This window comes from Neopelma chrysocephalum, unplaced genomic scaffold (assembly GCF_003984885.1).
Source record: "Neopelma chrysocephalum unplaced genomic scaffold, ASM398488v2 Primary Assembly neopelma1_69, whole genome shotgun sequence".
In the NCBI taxonomy this organism is placed as follows: Eukaryota; Metazoa; Chordata; class Aves; order Passeriformes; family Pipridae; genus Neopelma; species Neopelma chrysocephalum.
This window is the reverse complement of record NW_020897729.1, coordinates 11,349,994-11,372,492: the sequence shown is the minus strand read 5'-3', so window position 1 is coordinate 11,372,492 and position 22,499 is coordinate 11,349,994. Positions and strand designations below refer to the sequence as shown.

The window sequence follows — 22,499 nt, the reverse complement described above, 5'->3', positions numbered from 1 at the left end:
CCTTTTATGTGTATCAGCACAGCCCCAAAGGAAATCAACTTGTCTCCAGCATCAGGAGCCCCATGGTAACTCCTGGGACATGCACACAGCCTCACATCAGGCTGGGGGAACTGCCTCCCCTGGCACTGCCCAGCAGGACTTCAGCTCCCTCCACACACTCAGAGTGAAGGAACTGTTGCTGCTGGGTCTTGCTTAGGTTAAAGGAGACAAATGGGAAGCCCTGAGAGACTCTGCCAGGGAAAAATAATTAATCCTGTCTGGTCATGAACGAAAGACAAATAAATTAAGCCATGGAATCTTTCTGGTCTAGGATCCCTGCTAATTATGCCTTCAACTTTAGAGAATTATCACTTTGCACACTCATCCCTCAATAGCTGTTCAGGGATTACTGGACCTTGTGCTGATGGATCGTTATCCAGCCTTTGCACCATTAGCAGGATAAAGACATTGTGCTGCTCTGTGATAAAATACACCTCAGTCACAGAGCACCAACCAGACTGATCCTTCATGTGTTCTGGAATAGCAGAACTGCAGCTACACATCCAAAATGTAACAGCTCCAGTCAATACACCGGTGCCAGGGAGTTGCCTGGAGAGAAGGGAGAACAACAGGCACTCACCAAAACACTGCCAGAGTGCCCAGACCCAGCGAGGGGGGACCTGGGGGAAGACATCTGGGACACAACTCAGAAGGAACACGACCCCACCAAAACCAGAGGGACTCCATGAGTGGCCTGATAGACCCCAGGAATGAATCCATTTCATCTGAGGAGCAGAATGGCTGTGCCTGGAGATGCTGACAGGCTCACCAAGCACTTTGCCTGTAACACAAGTCCCAGATGCAGCACACACATGAATTAATGTGACAACGCCACTGTCAGACTGACTTAGAAAGTTATTAACATCCTTCTGGTGTCCCAAATAAACTAGCAGTGCCCATGGGCAAGAAAAAAGCAGTACAGGGGAAAATGGAACTGCCTTTCATTAGGAAGATCCACAAACTGACAGATGATTAATTCTCCCACTAAGCCATTAACTTCATCGATGGTGACATAACCACAGTGACAAAAATGCAGATACAGCCTGGTTTGCAGTGGGCTGCAAACTCTCCCAGTCCTGACAAACACACTGAAAATGGAGATATGTTCTCTAGGAAAAAATACCTTTGCTTTGAAAGTGACAAGTATTTCTATCTTTAATTCATAGGCACTCCATGCTGCTGTTATTAACAGTGCCATAAATCTGCCCTGAAGTGACAGTTTTTAATCACTGACCGCAAAGGGAATAAGGAATATAAGATTTGGGCCTTTCAGAACAGCATTAGGAAGTCACTCTCCCAGCAGGCAGGCAGGGGTCCAGCTCTCTTATTGGATGAGACGTGCAGGAATCTACTGCAGGCAGGGACAGCTCCTGAATCCTGCTGGTCCCTGACCCAGCACAGGAGCACAGGCTGGGCTCAGCACTGCTCCTTACCCTGTGCCCAGGGGTGAGGCAAAGGGAGAGAAATCCTCAGGGGGGAACACATGCGCTCCCTAGTTGATATATCAAGTTTTAAGCATATAAAAAGAAATCCTGAAAAGCAAGTATTTTACATCAGGATGACTTCAGAGTATTTAGTGGCAGGATCCTCCAACAACTGAATTATCACAGCAGCCACCTGCAATGGCAAGGGGCTAAGAGTGAGGGGGTGATGGGCACTGACTGGGGATCTCTGGGAGGCATCACAGGCCTCTGATCAACACCTGCAAGTCAAGCCCTTCCGCACACTTTCAGGTCGGACCCCTGCAGGTCCAGCACCGCAGCACCAGAGGGCAAGGAGAGGTCAGACCAGCGGAACCGGGGGTCAATCAGTCTGTCTGTCGGAGCCTGGTAGTACCAGGGGTCAGTTGATCTGTCTGTCGGTCTGTCTGTCAGAGCCCGGCAGTACTGGGGGTCAGTTGGTCTGTCTGTCGGTCTGTCTGTCGGAGCCCGGCAGTACTGGGGGTCGGTCTGTCTGTCTGTCCCGGCAGTACCGGGGCTCGGTCTGTCTGTCTGTGTGTCGGTCAGTCTGTCTGTCGGTCCCGGCAGTACCGGGGGTCGGTCTGTCTGTCTGTGTGTCGGTCAGTCTGTCTGTCGGTCCCGGCAGTACCGGGGCTCGGTCTGTCTGTCTGTGTGTCGGTCAGTCTGTCTGTCGGTCCCGGCAGTACCGGGGGTCGGTCTGTCTGTCTGTGTGTCGGTCAGTCTGTCAGTCGGTCCCGGCGGGTCCGGCACGCTCAGCCCCGGGGGCGGCGGTCCCGCAGCGCCCCCTGGCGGCCCCGCGCGGCGCCGCGGGCAGCCCCGGTCCGTGCACCCCCCCCCCGGCCCTGGCCCCCCCCCCCCCGCCCTCCTGGGGGTCCCCGCGCACCCCCTTCACCCGCCCGGTGAAGGCTCGTCCCGGCAGGAGCGCTGGCTCCCGGGCCCGGGGGGAGCGCCACCGGTGAGACACACGTGTGGATAGGGAATGCCGGGGACAGCCGACAGCAGGGACACAGAAACCAAAAGCAGCCAGTAACTTTGTGACTCACCGTGGAACACGCCGTTGTCTGCTAGGAAGTGCCTGCAGTACTGCAGACAGCTCTTCTTATCCAGACTCCAGTAACTCATAGTGGGGCCACCTCCTGCTCACCATCCAAGGCACTGACCCTGCAAGGGAGACCAGAACGGGGAACTGCCAGTTAATTCACAAGAAATGCCCAACTGCTGCAAGCTCTGCAGTTATTTGTGCCCTTCATGAAAAACAGTTCATTGGCTTCACACAAACGTTACAACAAACACAGTTTTTCACTCCCCAAACGTGCCCATCTCCACAGACATCCAAGGCAAGGGCCATGGCAGATCACCTGGATGGAGCTGGAACCAGGCTGCAGTGATGCCACCAGCCAGCAAGTCCCAGCTGCTGCAGGGAGCCCACCCCACCCACAGTCACTGCTGTCACAGCCACGGTGGGGCCTGGAGACACGATCAATGTAATCCATTTAATGATGCTGGCCCATAGTCAACAAGCTACAGACACATCCAACAGCACCACGTCACTGTCAACAGTCCCCAAGTGAAGGTTATATATACAAAAAAGTGAGTTGAAGGTAATCACCCCCTGCTTTTGAGACCAGAGTAGAGTTATGTGGACACAGAGCCCTTGCACCAGTGCCCTTGCCCTTGGCAGTCACTGCCCTGTGTCAGCTGGGAATCCCTTTGGGATTCTGCCTTTGTCCCTGATGTGCAAAAATCCTTCCCATAGTTTATTATGCACAGTTCTGCTGCAGCCAGGCACACCAGCATTTCATATTTCTCTGAAGCCATGGACTCCTTGATCTCCTGTCCTGACACCAGATCCTTTCACTGGATCCTCCTTCTCCCTTTGCTACTTTATTAAGTTCAAGATCTGGTTTCAGCAACCCAGACACCCCTTCCTGTTACAAGCCCACTTTGATCTCCCATTTTATCTCCCTCCCACCTTCACTCTGGTCAAGCCAGCTGCTTGCTCGCCCACACTTGGCACAAACTCCAACTGTCTTCAACCAAGCAAATTCTCCCAGGGTGTAAGGACACTGCCATTCAAGTCTCCTCAGGAAACCACTGCCAGGGGGGCTTCGTAACAACCCCCTACTCCCCAAATGAGACACCACTCACTGCAAGTGTCTGGGCTGCAGCTCTGCTGAGGGACACAGACCCACTTCACTCTAAACAAAAAGGGCAAGAAATCTGAAATCACAGCCAACAGGATCCTCAATGACCACTTCAGCTACTATCATCTCCTGGGGCACAGCCACTGCTCTCGGCTATAAGGGAACAGAAGAACCTGGAGAACTTTTTCCCTTCTCCTTGCATCCATGCCATGAATCCTGCAGTGATGGAGGTGAAGGAGCTGCTTGTGAGGAGCCCAGAAACACCTGCAGACATCCTCTCCCCCAGCACTTCTGTCAGTCACCAGGCACTTCTCACCCGGTTCACCTCACAAAGCCAGGGAAAAACCGGGCTGTGCCTGCAGGGCTGGGAAGCTGGATGAGCTCAGGGAAGGCTCTGAGAACAGCACTGGCACTCGGAGGGGCAGCAGACCCTGTGACCTGGAGGCAGGCAGAGGGAAGCCAGCTTCCCCCTCTCCTTCCAGAGAGCTGCTGGGCTCACAGACACCCCGCCAGGGCTGCTCCACTCTGGAAGGTGCTGAGGTTTCTCCTGCAGAAGCAGCACCAGGAATGGGGCTGAAGCCAATAACTTGGTGACAAAGTGTAAATGTTCACATTTATTGCCCTGCTGGTCTGTGCAGGCACTAGAGACCAACAGGCCAACACTAATCTGACATCCATGGTATTTCTGTCCCAGGTTTGCTGCAGAGGTGGAATTTGCCTCTGCAGGGAGGAGAGAAGGTCTGAACGATCCACCACAGGCACGAGCCAAAAACACCTGTTTCTGTTTTGCTCCATCTTAAAACTTCCACAGTCTCCACTACAGAGTGTTTTGTTTACATCAAAGGCATATTTTGCCAAAATTTGGAAGGCTAAGCAGTACTACCCACTACCTCTGCCAGGCTTCAGCTTCTACACTCCTTGGGCTTCTGCCCTCGCCAGCCAAGAGCTTTGTTACAGCCTGCATTAACCAGGGCCACTCTTCCAGCCTTAATTAGTAAGGCACAAGCTGTTAGTTACTTTTAAAGTGTAGGAACAATTCTACCACCACGGTCCAGCCCACTGCCAGGCTCTTTGCTTTAGGCTATAAAAACACAAGAGGCACCGTGTTTTAATTAAGAAAACCATATCAAATATTCATCACTAAGAATTTACACACAATAAGGAGATCTTATCTCCCGCTCAGCTCCCACACAGAACTCCTATCAAGGGAGAGATTTACAGGGAAATGTTGCTATCAATATATCCCCGCAGTGCCTCTGGAAGAGCCCCTCAGCCCCCTCCCCTGCCTTTCACGGCTCATGCCGATACAATCCTCCTTTGTTCTTGCACAAAGGGTTCTCCCACACCCCGGTGGCCTCTCGGAACAAAGGTTCTCCCTGGCACATCAGGGACGAAGGCAGAATCCCAAGGGGGCTGCATCAGCTGACACAAACATCCCGTAAGAAAACCTTCCTAAGAAACACCAGCCATTTTTTGGATGGCCTTTTAAGTTATTTCCTTTACAGAGCTCCAGGAGAGCCCAGCCAAGATCCCATAGTACAAAAAAAAGGGAAACAAAGACCCAACCAACCCCACACTTGGGCCAAATACCATCATTTCAAATGAAAGTGCACTTAGGAACTTAACTGTACACAAATTTGCACCACTTCAACAGCAGCAGCACAGTAGAAAAGGAACATCCTGTCTATGCCATAAACCAGAATGTTCCACAGGCTATGCCTATATAATTTATTTTATACATGTAGAATAAGCTATATGAGCAAAAAGTGTTAATAAGCAGGTAATTATGTCTAAATAGGAAAGGACTGTACCACCAAAACTATTTGGGGGGAAAAAAAGTTACCAAAATCCTGACCAGATATAAATCTGAGTTCAAAATCAGCTTGTGCAGTTACCTGATGAAGCAGCCAATTCAGAGAGAGCTGAAAACACCCATTTTTCGCTCTGCAGGTTTCTCAGCTTGGGGGTATCACTTTCACAACAAACAGAATTCCTGCAGGTTCAGCCCTGGGCCTGGCACATTCATCCCAAATGATCATTGCTGAGAGAAAAGATGTTACTCCAGCGTGTCAACAATCCATCCACTTTATATCTGGATAAAGGGCATTAATACAGAAGTTGAGCAAGGGAGTCCATTGTGTGGTGTGCAGAAACACAGCAACTTGAAGGAACTGTATCTTCTATTTTAGCTGAATAATTTCCATTAAACCCATCAGCTGCCTCAGCTGAGTGCTTTGAGCACTGTGTTCCAAAGGAGACACCTTCCCAAAGAGCTGGACCTTACAATAGAGTTAGTAATGGAAGTAAACTGGCACTGCTCAGGTTATTAATGGAAGTAAACTGATATTGCTCGTTATTAATAGAAGTAAGTTGATACTGCTCAAAGAAGTTTGATGAAAAAAATAATTAAACTTATGTATCCATGGCTGCATGCACAAACAGTGTAGATACAGATGGATGAGATGAATAAATATGATTATTCTTTTATCAGAAAGTGGGTAAATTCCCCACAAGGAATGTTTCCTTAGATGCATGCTTTATGGAGCTCTTTGATTAGAAAAGTTGTGGACGTGAATGTGTAAGATGCTTCTGAATTTAGCAGAGGATGCACATGATCTGCTTAGGTTGTGAGAGAGAATTCTCATGGCAAGAGGCTCAGCACCAGAACAACACCTGACCCCCAGGTCTCACTGCACTGTGCAGTTTCCCCTCACACAGAAAACCCCCATGCCTGAGTGAGCTGTGCAGGGAAGCAGGGAATTCCCTCATTCCAGGGAATCACAGTGCACGACACCGGCAGCTGCAGGGTGAGCAGCACTCGAGGGAAAGGCTGTAACACACTGAACCAGTCTGGAAAGCAGCAGCACAATCCAAGTGTTTATCTGCAGTATCTAAGCTGGACACTGTGCAGGTCCCCGGTGTGAAGAGGGTACTAAGCACACGCCACTTAGCACCAGCCAGGAGGGGGTGAGGCCTGGGACAGCTCCCAGAACAGACAATTAGCGGCTCACCAGTGGAGCAGTTCACAGGCTGGGCATTGTTCATCACCCCTTCTCACCTGCCCTCTCCCTGCTTGTTTCTGGAGTCCACCAGATCCCACGGATCATTCCCCATGGCAGGACAGACACTGTAGGGCACCAGCACTGCCCTCTCACAAAAACACAGCTCCAGTCTCAGAGCTCACTGCTCCGGCACCTACCCAGTGCACACACGTTCAAAGTATGATTTACAAAAACTGATTCTCTTCCTTAGCCCCAAATGGTGTATAAAGTGCATGTGCCTGGCAATTCTGTCTTCAACAGAAACCAAAGTCCAGAAAACACTGAATATATTGAGAGGGCTACAGATTTTGATAAACTGTGCCCATTTAAGATGCCCATCAATGATAAATATTACCATGAAAAATAGTTCAGAGATACTGGACCCTACAATTGACATAAAGGAAAAGAATAATAATAATTTTTTTAAAAGTTAAAAATGAGAAGAGCGATCTGGAGTCACACAAAGGACACCCCAAGTGTGTGATGGAAATAATGCTGTATTAGCTCCAGCTATGCCAGAGCACTTGTATGAGCATTAGGGATCTTGGGATAGGAGGGAGGACAGACCATCTGGCTGGCACTAAGCAGCAGGAATATAGTCCAGAGGGAAAGGCTGGGCTTTAATCTGGCAGCTGTGATTGTGTGGGGGCACAGAGCATCTCTGCTGACCACCATGTGTGGGCAGTTACCCTGCAGCCACTGCAAACAGCAAATAAACACCAAAGCACAGCACAAATACTACTTTGGACTTCCCTGGGAGAATCCTGAGGTGGGATTGGAAAGCCAAGCAATTTAGCTTCACAACAGACCTACAGCACCATTAGAAGGGAGGGAGGTGAAGTGATTTACCCTAAGCTTGAGAGCAAGCAGGAGATTCACTTGCACTCCCCAGGAACAGGAGGGCTGCCCAGGAGGGATTGCTGATTTGTCTCTACAGTCCCTTGGCTCAATGTCCCAAATCAAGCTCTCCATCATTTCCAAAGGTGCCAGGAGCACTCAGCAGGTTGGCAAACACATTGCAGTGGCAATCAAAGATGAGACACTTCTCTTAGGACTCGTTCTCCAGAGTCCCAGGGCTCAGCCCTTTGCCACACTGATATTGTGAACTAGCAGGTACTGACCAGAGGGAGCAAAGCCATTTGTAATTCTGTTTACACCACAACATGCAACCAGGAAAATTCATGCTCTCACCAACCTCCTTTCCCTGGACTGTACTAAAATGTGCTGCAGGGTCTCTCCTAGGTGAATTTATTAGTAGCCATCAACAGGGAATTTCCAGTCTGTGTTTTTACAAAGTGACAACTCCTCCGGTGGAACAACCCTCAAGCCTCTTCACAACAAGGGCTGTAATTTTGGAAAACAGTATCCAAAAAAACCAAAGTAGCTATTGGATGAAAAGCTTAGCCGTGGTTAGACCTAGAAACCAAATCTGAAGAGATTGTAAAACCCTAATATGACCATATTTCATGGGGCACCCACCCATCTGCAGTCTTGGGCTTCTTATTCCACTAAGCCACTCACAGTCGCCCAAATATTGCTAAGCATTTAAGCTGGTCTAAATTCATGCAGATTTAGATTTAATTGTCACACAAGCCCAGGCTCTAAGGGTTCCACACATCATCTGTGCAAATCTCCTCTTTAATCAGCATCAAATATCAACATTCACTCAAAATAACTTGCACAAACGTTGCTGAAGGTACACATATGGGAGCCAGGCAGAGTAGGCAAGGCACGTTGGCTGCATCAGATGGAAGGTCCATACTGCTAACACAAAAAGACACTTTTCCCCACAAATTGATGTAATTTTCATAACTTATGAAACAATCTATCACCTACCTATGGTATAAACTATTACATAAATGTACCATTACTTTCCAGAAGTTAAAGCATCTTGTATAAACAAAAAGCTTAAAAAATGCCCCCAAAGTTACACTCCCTTTTGAATACCAAATATTTATCCATAAATAACACCAGCATGAAAATATATTACTGACAATATTTGGCAATAGAAAACAAAAACACGCAGTATTTGGTCCTTTTCTCCTTTCTCTAGGAACTGGTCTGGAGGAACAAAAGAGGAGACTTTGGTTTGGTTTATTTTTCTGACAGATGAGTTCCCTAATCAAACGTGCCATGAGGCCAAGAGAACATCTGTGCTGGCACCACGCTGCCAGGAGGTGTCAGAGGGGGCAGGACAGCACAGGAGCAAAGAAAAATTTCCTGTGGAGTTCGCTGGGAGCAACTGGAAACTCTTAGAGTTGTCTAAAGGGAAAAGTTCAGAGAAGTGTGGATTTGGAATACAGATATTGCACTTGCATGGTCTTTAGACAGATGAGGCCTCATGAAAATGCAGAATTTTTTTAATTTTTAATGGTTTTAACCTGATATTTTGCCTATTCCCCCACTAGAGCAGTTGCTTTGCTCACCAGATGAAGACAGACTCAGATGTCATGTTGTTTGATGGTTTGAAAAAGCTGCTTTGAAATCTTTGTTCATCTTACAGCAATTAACAGGCTCCACCAGCGAGGCAGAAATAGCATTTCACCACTGCCACCTCCAGCCACAGGCCCCTGCACTGTGCCCTGCACTGGGCACACTCAGGACACTGCACCAGCTCCACCTGGGCCGGGCAGGGTGTGGAAGGCAGGCGGGGGTGGCTGCACATCTCCCTCCCATGGGGGCACCAGGGGTACAAGTGGCTCAGCCTCACCCTAACTCGTCCAGCTGGGCTCATGCCAGAGGACTGGCACCCAGGACTCGCTCTCCAAACCACCCTTTCCCTTCCCAGGAGAGCAGCAGGTCGGGCTCAGTGCCCAGCACCGTCCCTGGGCTCTGGCAGGAGTTCCCTGGTGCCCACTGCCCCTGTGCAGGCAGGAGCCAAGCTGTGCCCAGGACAACTCCACCTGTGCCACCCCCGGCCCAACAGCAGCCCCTGCTCTTCCCGGGGCTCTGAGCTCTCAGGGAGCTTTTGTTCCAAGTCATTTCTCTGCTTTCTGGGAAGCCATGAAAAGCATGTGTCAGCACAACTTGCTGCTGAGGAAGGCATTAGAAAGGATTTGAACTGACTCCCCATGGCAACAGACCCTGAAAGGGAATTAGCATTTGCTCCCCATTCCTCGAGAGGCCTAAATGGAATTTGTTTTTCTCCTCCCTAAGGAATTATTTCCAGGAGGGTGGTGTGCTTTTGTCACCCAGCAGGCACAACTTCAGGAGACACCTGCCCTGCACACCCTGTTCAGTTAACACTCATCCCACCAGGCATGGAACGGGAAACTCTGGATGGATGTCCATGAATGTTTTCCTTACACAGCTTTCCAGTGCTATCACAGCTCCCTGCTGCCTTTGCCTGCTCCCTGTACACCAATCCACTAATCCAAATCAGTTTGTGGCTTTGCTGCACAAAGCCTTTCAAACTCCAGATGTTGAGCTCAAGAGTGTTTCTACACTGGAGATTTTAATCTATGGAGAGACAACTCACTTCACCACACTGGCAGTGCTATTTTTTTAATGCACCAAAAACATGTCTTCAGATTCTACTATATTCTTTGAGAATCTTTTATATTTTCTCCAAATTCTTCTACAAACATGACAATGCACTTCAAAGTAGGCAGAGGAAGGCACAGCAAGCCCAGAACTATCAGCTTTGAGAGCCATCCACCCCAGTATCAGTGCTCCCAAAGTCAGGGGAATTGATTAATCTCAGAGGCAGTTCATGAATTCCCAGAGATTCCCAGCTCATGCCTCAACTCTCCAGGTAAAATCTGGAAGGGGTGGGCATGGAATCCAACTTTACCTCCCATGCTGGAGCTGACAAATTTCCATGGACTCCAAAGAACTACACTACTGCACAGGGTCAAGAAAACAAGCCCCATTCACACCACTCAGCCCGGTGGTTCTGAGGCTGTGAAGGTGAACACTTGAGAGTGTCAGCACCAGGAGACTGCTGGTCTCCTAAGAACACTCTTTCTAGAAATTAAAACAAACACTTTTCTCCCACAGACCATTGCACAGCTTTAGGAAGGACCTTTTCTTCCTCCACAGATCAGCAAGAACATACCCTGTAAAAAGCAGGGGGCACACAGCACACCAGATCACACCTGAGAGTACCCATGTCTCACCAGAAATACGTATTTCACAACTTGGACAAGTCATTTTCAGACACACTGTTAACACACAAGACCCATTTCAGTAGCTGGAGCACCTATTGCTGAACTATTGCTCCTGCTCTGACCTGGGAAAGCCTGGGTGCTGCTCTGCTGCAGCACAGAGTCATTTAAACAATAAGATATGAAGATAAAAATTAGATGCCTGGAAAGGACGTGTGCCAACACAGCCAGCCGTGCCCATGGATGATCTGCACTTCGTGTATTTGGCTACTTATCAATGGGTAAGTGCTTCCCCAAGGAGTGGGCATTTCATACCACGAGACCCTCTGTGTTGGACACAAATTGTCACAGCTGGTAATTGCCAATATTCTTCCTTTTTTTTCACCTGTGGGTGGAACAAAGGCTGGGCGAAGAATGAGAAACACGTTGATAAGAGGCTCAGCACTGCCTGATTTGAACCCGTGTTGTTAAGAGTCAATTCATCCCCTTCCCCACCTCAGGACACGCTTGGTCATGCTCAGCGTGCAGAGGTACCTGAACTCTGTGTCATTTCCAATAAATCCAGTCTGGAAGGGAGCATGGGCTGCTTCACACCACAGCTTGTCTCCACCTGAAGTTTCTTGCAGGCAACCTTGAGTTACTTCAGGTTGGAGAGACTCACGTGGACACGCCTTGCCAAGGGCTGGAATGCACACGGCCAAGCACCCTTGGAGCACTTTGACATCGTTCAGGGGCTGACTGAGCCTCCCCAGGAGGACTGGCATCCCCAGCCTCCTGTCCCTGGCTTTTTCCAGCTCTGCAACAGGTGTCTGCTCCCAGACAGCAGCCCTGGCCAGCTCTCCTCCTCCACTGCCCCTGTGGAAACCTCAGCAAGTGCCCATCTGCAGTGCAGGTGTCTCCTCACCTTGTGGGTCCCCCAACCTGCCTTTCCATCTCTCAAATCCATGCTCCACATCACCCTCAGCCACCCAGGTACAACTAGATAGTCCTGTAATGCCAGATGAGCAGCAAAAGGCTCCCTAAGTCAGGAGAGCAGAGGGCAAGCTCGGATCTCTGGAGTAGCAATAGTGCCCTCAGCGTCCATGGAGACTGGAGCAAGAAAGCCACCTTTGCTACAGACAACAGCTCCAGCTTCCTAAAATAAACAAGAAAGGAGGAAAACAAACCAAAACGAGTACACGAGAACACACACCTCCCTCCTGGCCTTTAGATCAGGCCACACTAACACCAGCCAACCTCAGCAGGACTCCAGAGGAAGCACCTTCTGCCTGTGCACTGGGAAGCAAAGCCACATTTATCCCTGGCACAGTGCAGGCCCAGAGGTTCAGACCAATTAACCCCCGCCCAGGGGAACCACGCTTTGTTGGTCAGTGATTTAACACCCTCGCAGAACACGCTCCACACCCGACTGCCAAGAGGGAAACACTGTAATAACTGTGTTTCTACAGCACCTTCACTTCAACACAGTCAAGCACATTTGAAGCACTAATAAAAGGAGTTTCTGCAAGACCCTACAAGGCAATCACGCATGGCAGTGTTACTGCACTGAAGACACAGGCAGAAAACTGTCCTACTGAAGATAACACAGCAGGTCATTATCAGACCTGGAAACAGACCTCTGCTTTCCCACTTGGGAGTGTTTGTGATATTTTTTTAACATTCAAAATTCTTTAAACTTATTAAAAAGCCCAGAGCAAACAAACCACATCTCCACCACCACCCCATGTGGCTGTGGCCTTGGCTTTGCCATCTAGGTTATCAGTTTAAATTGAACTGGATCCTGGGTGACACCTTAAAAAAACCCCACCTTATTCAGATTTCATTAAAGGAAAACTGTTCCATTTATAAAAAGATTCCTTTGTAAAGCCAACAGAACACAGAGCTTCAGCATGGAAGGCTTTCCCAGAAATAAAGGGAAGCTAAGTATCGAACAGAGGACTGATTTTCATCCCGTGTTTTGATGCTCATAAAAGTGTTTTACTGCCACGGGTATTTCTTGACAGTGTTTTAAATTACAGACCAGCTCATGCAAAACCAGGAGCCGTTGGTAGCGGGTGGCCTCTCCTCTGCTTTTATGGAGCGAAAATTTTATTCTCCCTCACAAACGCCGGTGATTTTGATCAAAGTCCTGGCGGGACTCCCGCCTCGGCGGCTGAAAGGACAGCAGCATTAAATCAATTCCCTAGGCAACCTCCCAGGCTGGGCTGGGATTGTTAAAATAATGAGTTGTGCACCACTTGATCCCAACCCACCAGCTGATCCCCGTTTTACAGACAATAGGTAGCACAGAACCAGAGAGCGCCTGCGACCGCTCAGATCGTTTCTCGCAAATCGTGCATCTTCAGCTGAAAAAACTTCACTTCTTTTTCTGTAACAGCCTACTGGCACTTTTAAGTCTAGAAAAAGCATCCTTCAGAGTTAAAAACAAATTAAAAAAAGAAGTGTTCTCAATCTTATTCCACGGAGCTGCTGTTTGAAGAACCAGGAAGGTTTTTAACAGCGAGCATTGCACTCTGCTGCCTCTCACCTCCCAAAACCTCTATTTTCTTTCCATATCCCACATTATCTTTAACTCAGGTGTTTCATTGCAGGGTTGATTCCTGCCTCTCTTTTCAGTATCATTACCTGTAGTTGTTCTTTCCCATTTCAGAACAAACACCTGAAGTTTTCCTTAGTTTCCTTTAAGTTTTGCAACATAACAGGCCAAAAGTCCCAAGGACAAGCAAATCAGGAGAGCCCCCTGGAAACAGGCAAACATTGTGCTTTATAACTCAGGAGTTAAAGCACACTTTAAACAAAGAGCCTATGACTGGTCCATCTGATAAGGCTTATATCTTTCTGGCTGGAATTTAATAACACTTCTTCTAAAAACACTTCGGTCAGCTGGAGTTGAAGTTCCCAGAATCACAGAGTTGCTTAATTACAACAAAACGTGCATGGAGTTTAATTCCTAGCTCACTGTACTTTCTTTATTTAAAAAAAAAATGGTTTATGGACTAGGTTATTAGCCCCCCAAAAAAGGTATTTTTAGGAAAAACTCAATCCAGCGAGAGGTTTGACTCCTCTCAACCCCCACCTACTCCAGCACCTTTCAGGTGGGAACCAAGCGCGTTCCCAAAGCAGCTCTGTAGCACTGCTGGCTGATGCCCTCTGCTCCTCGGGGGGGGAGGCTCTTGCCCCTCAGGATTGTAGGCTAAGCCTCATTTAACACGGTCTGGCCCCGGTCAGGGCGAACCGAGCGGCTGCAGCTGGCTCTGGTTTCAGCTCATCACCGGCCCAGGTGCGCTCCGGCACAGCCCGGGGGCACAACCGCCCACGGCACATGGCGAACGCCGGGCTGGCCCAGGGGAGGGGGCACGGAGCCCGGGCAGCGGCCGGGAGTTCATCCCGCCCGATCCGCGATGGATCCAGCGGAACAAACACGGCCACGCACGGGCCGGGGCAGCGACCGCGGCGAGAGCCCCGGGCCGGCTCCCGGAGGGGCGAGAGGAGCGGGGCACGCGCGGCGGGTTACAAATAAATAAATAAATAAACGAAAAGTTGCACCTTGCAAACCCTCACCTCAACTTGCGAGCCGCAAACACCGGGGAAAACACCAGCACGAACAGCAAGGGAAAGCCCGGCGGAGGCTCACGGGGCACAGCCCCGTCCTGCCACGGGAGCCCCCCGGGGCCGCACCGACGGACGGGGCTCGGAGGGGCTCCAGAGGGGCTCGGGGGGGTCCCGCCCCGCGCTCACTCACCGCGGGCCGCCGGGCTGCGCTGGGTCCGGTCCCCACCGCCGCCACCACCACCACAACCCGTCCCGGTCCGAGCACAACCTGCTCCGCCGTTCAAACCCCCGGCGCTGCCACCGCCCCGCCCGCCCGGCCCGGCCCGGCCCGCCCCCGGGCCCGGAGCGCCGCGAAACCCGGCGCGGGGCCCCGCCCGGAGCGGAGCGGCCGAGACCGGCCCTGCCGCGGGCGGAGCGGCCGGAGCCGCGATCCACCCCCGGTGTTCCCGCGGCCCCGCGCCCGCTCCCATTCAACCTGTTCCATTGTGTGTCCGCGCCGAGCCGCGGGGCCGGACCCCCTCAGTGCCGCCGCCGCCGCCGCCTCAGCCCCGCTGCCCCCTCAGCGCCGCCCGGGGCCGGACCCCCTCAGTGCCGCCGCCCCCTCAGCTCCCTCAGCCCCGCTGCCCCCTCAGCCCTGCCCGGTCCGAACCCCCGCCCGTCCCGGCGGAGCCTCCTCACGGCGGGACTCACCGAGCTGCCGGGTGCAGCCGTGCGGAGCGGTCCCGGTGGGAACGGAGGGAGCTGAGGGAGAACTGAGGGAGGACGGCGGGAGCGGCCCCTCGGGGCGGCCCCTCGCGCGCCGGCGGCGGGTGCCATGGAGACCCCGGCCCGGCCCGTCCCACCCCTGCCATGGGCAGGGACACCTCCCACCAGCCCAGGGTGCTTCCAAGCCCCGTCCAACCTGGCCTGGGACACTTCCAGGGATCCAGGGGCAGCCACAGCTTCTCTGGGCAAAACCTGTGCCAGGGCCTCACGACCCTCATTGTAAAAAAAAATCTTCCATGAATCTGATGTAAACCGACCCTCCTGCGGTTCAAACCATTCTCCCCTGTCCTATCACACCAGCCCTGCGGAGTTTGTTCCCGAAGGACGCAAACAGCCCCGAGTGGGCTCCGGGGGAGGCCGGTGCTGTTTATGGCCATTTGCCTGACATCCCACACCGGCAATAAACAGCCTGTGCAGCAATGAAGGTATTTTCCTTGGGCCATTTGGAGGCCAGGTCTGTCCTTTCCCTCCCCGGGATCTTTTGAAGATGTTGTGTCGCTCATAGTCGCGGGGGAAAAGCACCAGAGCTGAACAGTTTAATTCCTGTCCTTACTCCTAACCACAGAACTGCATCCCCTGATGGAAATACTCTGCTGGGCATCGCGGTGGCCGAAGGGAGGGAAGGAGCTCCTCAGAGGGGTTTTATGTGATGGAGAAAGTGCTGCTTCTCCCCCCGGCTCAGCCCGGGCTCTGCAGGGCTGTTTGTCTGCTCCTGTTACTGCTTTTCCAACAGCCAGGCCTCCCACGGAGACGGGATCTGCAACCCCTCAGCCCTGCACAGATGGAAAGCACAGCTTTGAACTGAATTGGGCCTTTTCTGAGGGGGGAGGGTGTGCTGGTGGTTTTATTCGTTAACAGATAAGCCCTGGATGATAAGGAAAACAGCATTAACAAACAATTACAGGGGCTGACCCTCATGAAATCATTTGTCACTGCAGTCCCAAATCCCTGTGAGAGAACAACAGCTTGGTTGGCATTCGCCCACACCTCACCTCTGCTGGCTAGAAATGTAGCATATGGTTTCCTGCGAGTTTTCTCTCAGCTTTGCAGTGGATTTTTGTGATAAATCCTCCTGTGACTCATCTACAGAACAGAAGTGCAAAGTCCAGAATTATATTTAATTATTACAGAAAATAAATCATAGCTGTACGACCATGCCCAGCTTGGAAAAGCTCTACTTCCCAGACGTAGGAAGAGGAACTCCCATAACCCTCCACGAGAAATGGATTATTGTTGAGCCTCGATTTGTAGTTCGGGGTCAAAACTCAGCTTTGGGGTTTGCTTCAGGGGATGCCACGTGCGATCCCAAATCCCTGACTGTCTGGATGGCTTTCACAGCCAAGTGCCCAGCCCTCCACTGCACAATGCATAAAAACTCCTCTCATTTTTTACTTTGGAACTGGCACAACCCCCTGGTTTCCAGCCTCCCCTCTCCCCCACGCTGGTTTCCAACACCCTGCAGGTACTTCATGGCTCGCTGCTCACCAGCCTCACCCCCAGGGAGGACCAGGAACAAAAGCACTAAAGAAGCACCAACATCTATTCTTATTTTAGAATCTCAGGAGTCACAATTTTGCCCCTGGAATCAGCAGAGAAAATGCTGACACAGCAACTAATTGTCAGCCAGGCAGTGCTCAGCTATTAAGGTTTTTTTGCACCACACTCTTCTCCCCGGTGTTTCACTGGAAAGGAATCACACAGAAAGAAGGAAAATCTGTAAAGCACTTCACTTTAAATAAATATTGGGACTGTGGGAGGTTAAACAAAGGTCAAGTGCTTGGTATATAAAACATGTAACAATGAACTTAAGAAATTCAATCTTTATTTTGAGAATATTTACAACATAAATAGTAATACACTCATATACTTAACATGTGTGCCAAAAATAAAAAAAAAGAATTTAAGTTTTTATCACTCTCTGGTCCTCCTTTTCAAATTTCTTGTTAAAGTTTTTTTTTCATCTAATTTTCGACATTTATAGAACCATCAGAAAAAAAAAGAACATAGGTTTTTCCTCTTCAAGTGAAAGTTGAATTCTAAAAATGTGGATTCCTGACATTAATTTACATTCTTTGATATACCAAGTGATTTTTTTTCCCCAAGGAACTTTATTTGTTACAACCTTGACAGCCATAACAGATTACCATTTATAGCAGTAACAATGCAACCTATTATTCAGGATGAATGTTTTCTAAAACAAAAATTACACACCAAAAACAGCGTAAGAAAAGAATTCAAACAAAAAGCTCACGTGTAAACACTTCCCACGAGCTTTGTAAAGGCCTGAAGTGGAGTTTCCAACCAGTGTGAGCTGTGCAGCAAGGACACATCACAGAGGTGTGAACTGGCACTGCACCTCCCAAACCTGCTCTGTTGGCTGCCTTCCCTGCTGGGAACACAGCTCGTAGGGATTTAGAAGGTAGAAAACTGGGCAACTAATTTAGGACATTATTGTGGACGAGTTTGGCACCAGAACCTTTTCACTGGCCTGCACACTGCTACTGAATTTCACTCCCACCTGGGTTATGATATGGGATATATTCCACATAACCCATTCACTGGGGGGCTTCTGTTCGAGACAGGGACCCTCCACATCATGGCACAGTTTGTGATCACAAACATCCCCTGCACACAAATCACACAGCTCAGGGAGCTGATGATCCTCCACCTTTTTACCTCCCAGCGGAGCCCCTAAACCAGCTCACAAACTGTTTCAGCCTCTGCACGAATTTATTGCCGCTGATGTGATCTTGGATCCTTTCAGATTTCTTTTCCTCTTTCCAAATGCCTTTATTTTTCTTCAAGGCCTTCAGCTCTGCCCGAAGGAGCCTCTTGTGGAGCTTCCAGTACAGGCGGGAGTCGTGGGGCAGCCCCTCAATCCGGGCTGCTCTGCCCAGCCCTCGGCTCAGGAGCTCCTCGTTCAAGCACATGCTGAGAAATCGACCCTATAAAAGGCACAATAAAGATGACAGTCACCATTAAAACAGGTTTATTTGGGGGTTTGTGTGAACACCCCCAGAGGTACAAGCTTTAATCGTGGCTAAATCTATGCTCTGGCAGAAGAAGTTCAAAGTGAAGAGGGATCCAGTTGACTTAAAACCCAGCTCTAATGTGAGGCCCTGGCACAGGTTGCCCAGAGAAGCTGTGGCTGCCCCTGGATCCCTGGAAGTGTCCAAGGCCAGGTTGGACGGGGCTTGGAGCAACCTGGGATAGTGGGAGGTGTCCCTGTCAGCATCTGACAGAGAGACACACTCCTCTTATGAGTCAGTCTGCAAAAATACTGGTCTTGAAGTCAGATTTGCAGACACAACATTCAGAATTCACATCCAAAGACATAAATCATAAATAGTAACATTCCTTAAATGAGCGGAGATAACGGAATTGCACGACTACAATCAAATAAAAGCCAGCTTTGGAGGCTCTATTTACCTTATTGACTAAAACAAGGCACTCCAGGGCCGAGCCCTCCCTTCCCAGGAGCTGGAACCACATGTGCTGTTGGGGGCTCAGCTCTCTCTGCAGCCAGGCAGTGCCACTGGGAGCCACCTCCACACCTGCCAGTCGGATCAGCAGGAGCCCCTCTGACTGCCCTGGGAACAGAGAGGGACACGTTTGGTGCAGGAGCCCCTCTAACTGCCCTGGGAACAGAGAGGGACACGTTTGGTGCAGGAGTCCCTCTGACTGCCCTGGGAACAGAGAGGGACACGTTTGGTGCTGCAGGGAAGCCCATGCTTTGCACAGACCCTCGGCCCTTGGTAATGAATTTATTCCCGTGGACTTAAAGAATCCCTTTTAGTTCCCCAAAGGACTTATCTGCAAACAGGAATTTGGTCTCATCTCTCCTTCAGTAAAAAAAATAAAATAAAATTCAAGTTTGCACGAGCGGTTTGAGCTGGTTTGGGTTATTCTGCACACAGAGAGAAAGACCTGCTCCCACCATCAGTCACTGTCACTTATCCAAAGGGGCAGAGGCATTAACACCTGCTGGTGTTTGCACACACACCTGAGTGTGTGACTCATGGAACTGAGGGACAGTTTCCTTCTGACAAAAAAACTGTCCCCCAAAACGGGTGTCTGCAAAGAAAAGCACAAACCCAACAAAATCTTTCTGCCAGGAGTGAGATGAGCTGTGCAAGTGGAAGAACTGCCTGTGTGCTCACTTCTGCTGCTGGAAAATACCACAGTAACAAATAACACAAACATTCTATTGACAGACTCTCTGTATGGGTCTCCTCCTGTCTTTTATTCCCCAGTTTCCCACCTGGAAAGCACGGATAGACCAAAAGGCAGAGCAGGAAATGTTTCAGCCCTTCCTCCCAACCTTGCAGCCACTCTGAGAGCAGCACATTTCATCCCTACCCTTGTTCTTCACATTCCTTATTACTTACACTTTCTCTGGATGGCTGTGATGAAAGGAATGCTGATGGGAATGTGCTCAACTTCCAGGCCCTGCTCTGTGACGTGATGTAATTTCCCTCTCAATTTCACATTCTTTTCTACAAACTCCACAGGTATATCCAAAGCACTTGTAAACTTCGTTGTCTATTAATGGAAGGAAGAGCAAGACAAAGTTTTACGAAAAAAAAGCAGAGTGATTACAGTCACATTAAATCCAACTTCTTCTTAAGATAGTTTGGGAAATTACAGATCTATTATTAGAGAGCATGGACAAGTAAATATAGATATTTACTTAATAGTGATCAGCTGCAGAGGCTGTGCCAGCCTTTCCACACTCACCAGGTTCCCTGGCTTACAGGACCTGCAGCATCAGGGGGGACATAAAAGCCAGGTTTAGAGAGAGAACAGAAATTGCCATTTTTTGAGCAATGCCTATTGAAGTTCACTTGATGCACCGTGAAAAGAGTGTTTTAGAAGCGGCCTGAATGGTGCTGGGACGAGGTGAAAGGAAGGCAAAGGACAGACTGGCTGAACACAAAGGCAGAGCAGGGAGGGCAGAGACAGCCCCGCCTTCCGTGAGGGAGGAAACAAGGAGAGGGACAAAGGCAGGTGAACAGCTTTGGGAAGATCACAAGGAGATTAAATTTGATACCACAGCACGGGAGGATCCCGAGGGGGTGTTATGTGATCACACAGGGAAACCAAGCCGAGCAGCAGCAAAGACTTGGGCTGTGGCACAGGAATGGAGCGAACACGGGTTTGGGGTGGAGGGAGAAGGACAGGTGAGACCCCCAGAGAAGACACTGAGGTCCCACTGTCAGAGGCCTTTGCAGAGCACTGACCCAATTCTACTGAGCTGTGAAACCCACCGACCTGCTGAGGTACAGCTGCTGGGAACCAAACCCCCAAACACCAGGCTTAAGGAAAAACCTGTCTCCTGTGTGTTATTTATCCAGCAATGCCCCTCTGTGGTCCCTAAGGCCTCCCACCAGGAACACGGGAATTCGGGACCTTGCAGGCAGGAAGCCTGAAGGGTTTTTGGGAACAGAAGCTGTCCAAAGCTGATCTCATCTGTTCTGGAAGCTCCACCACACAGATTAACACCTTCACAGGCCCTTGGGTCAAAACCAACCAACCAAAAACCGGAAAAATATAATTCTGGCAACATTTGCAGTTCATGTTTTCTGGTAGGATTTTAAAGCAGAAACTCCGCACAAAGGTTCTCTTGTAGCCTTTGGAATTGTGCAGAGGGAAGAGGAGGGTATATGTTATTTTTAAGTAGCTGGAACCCTGTGGGAGTGGGGTCACTCCCTGCCCATGGAGGCTCAGCTTCTCCACGCACCGGCGGTGTGGTGTCAGTGCAGCGTGACCTGAGCACTGCAGGGAGCAGAGGAAGATCTGGGTGATGTTTAACAGCATTCAGAGGCAGTTCTGTGCGCGGAAGGACGGTGAGAACGGGCCAGGAAAGTGCTGTGTTTGGACAAGTGAGGGTGCTCGAGCTGCACCGAGGGAGAGGGGAAGGGCCTTCACCCACCCCAGGGGCTTCGGGAACAGGCTCTGGGTGGGAGCACAAGGAGGGGGCAGCTCGGTCGGGCTGTGGAGCTGCTGCACGACAGCGATACCGAGCCCCTCAAGGCTGGAGCCCCCCCAAGATCCGACTCAAACTTTGCCATTGCTTTTTCCAGCTGCCACTCAGCAGCTGCGGCTGGACCGCGTTGTATCAGCGACTGCATCCTGAGCGTTCTGTCCTCGGCTAAACCCTCTGCTTTAGGGAGAAGACAATCCCGAGAGGAACGGGCTGCCTGGAAAGGTAATTCCAGCACGGGGTGGGGGGGTCGCGACCACCGAGCACCGACCCCTGCTCAGAACAGACCCAAGGGAGGGCAGAGCTGCGCCCGCGGACCGAGCAGCACGAGAAGGGAGAGAGAAAACCAACAAACAGCGGCTTGAGCGCTCATTGACGGGAAAGGGATAGCACCTGTAACCAAGGGATGCCGCTAAAACGCACAAATAGTGCAAAGCCTCGAAGATGGCGGAGCGGGGACCCCTTGGAGGGAACCACCCGGAACGGAATAAAACACAGCGATCCCTCAGCTCGGTGCGGGAATCGGAGCTTCCACCGGGAGCGGGCGGGGACAGCGACGGGAACGGGTGGGACAGCGACGGGAACGGGGGGGACGGGAACGGGAACGGGGGGGGACAGCGACGGGAACGGGGGGGACAGCGACGGGAACGGGGGGGACGGGAACGGGAACGCGCCTGGGCCCGGCCCGGCCGAGCCGGGTCCCTCCGGCAGGGTCCCCATCCCAGGGTGCCCACAGCAGGGTCCCTGCCCCAGGGTGCCCACAGCAGGGTTCCCATCCCAGGGTGCCCACAGCAGGGTCCCTGCCCCAGGGTGCCCACAGCAGGGTCCCCACAGCAGGGTCCCTGCCCCAGGGTCCCCACAGCAGGGTTCCCATCCCAGGGTCCCCACAGCAGGGTCCCTGCCCCAGGCCCCCGCCCGGCCCCCGCAGCCCCGCACTCACTCACTCACTCACCAGGCGGACGCTCCGCGCCAGCAGCAGCACCGCGGCCACGGCCGCGCCGGCGCTCAGGCCCTGCGGGCAGAGAGAGGGGGTCAGGGGGGCCGGGGGGGGCTCGGCGGGACCCCCCCGGCCGCCCCCGTTACCCGCAGCAGCCCCAGGTGCGAGTCCGCCCACTCGGAGAGCCGGGCCAGGCCCTGCCCCAGGCGGCCCGGGCCGCTCGGCTCCTCCGCCATGGCCGCGCCCCGGGCGGGCGGGGACGGGGAGGGAGCGGGGCGGGACACGGGGAAAACATCGGCCAGAGCCCCCCCTGGCGCGGGCACGGACACCTTCCACAGGCCGGGCTGCTCCTTCCATCCAGCCCGGCCTTGGGCACTCCCAGGGATCCAGGGGCAGCCACAGCTGCTCTGGGCAACCTGTGCCAGGGCCTCCCCCCCTCACAGCCAGGAATTCCTTCCCAATCTCCCATCTA

At 51.4% G+C, this 22,499-nt stretch overlaps 2 protein-coding genes across 6 annotated transcripts in view; both read right to left on the bottom strand.

Annotated features, from left to right (window-relative positions):
* PLCH1 (phospholipase C eta 1) overlaps positions 1–15,140 on the bottom strand; it is a 63,987-nt gene extending 48,847 nt beyond the window's left edge. For 3 of the 4 annotated variants that reach the window (XM_027685826.1, XM_027685829.1, XM_027685830.1), the window contains exons 1-2: positions 14,533–14,626; positions 2,543–2,660 (exon numbers count right to left, since the gene is read on the bottom strand). In XM_027685826.1, coding sequence (XP_027541627.1) covers positions 2,543–2,621 — 79 coding nt within the window. In that variant the 5' untranslated portion in view covers positions 2,622–2,660; positions 14,533–14,626. Of the gene's footprint in view, positions 1–2,542; positions 2,661–14,532; positions 14,627–15,032 lie in introns of those variants that run through there. The other variant, XM_027685827.1, reaches the window with a different exon arrangement.
* A 1,764-nt stretch (positions 15,141–16,904) lies between these two features.
* Positions 16,905–22,278, bottom strand: CUNH3orf33 (chromosome unknown C3orf33 homolog). Of its 2 annotated transcripts, none has more exons than XM_027685579.1 (5): positions 22,174–22,278; positions 22,043–22,102; positions 19,496–19,649; positions 18,537–18,697; positions 16,905–18,052 (listed from the first exon to the last, which is right to left on the bottom strand). In XM_027685579.1, exons 1-5 carry the CDS (start codon positions 22,261–22,263, stop codon positions 17,780–17,782), a joined length of 738 nt encoding a protein of 245 aa, XP_027541380.1. In that variant the 5' UTR covers positions 22,264–22,278; the 3' UTR covers positions 16,905–17,779. The 2 variants fall into 2 exon arrangements, with proteins under 2 accessions (XP_027541380.1, XP_027541381.1); XM_027685580.1 differs by having other exon boundaries at positions 18,546–18,697.
* Positions 22,279–22,499: the final 221 nt, after the last annotated feature.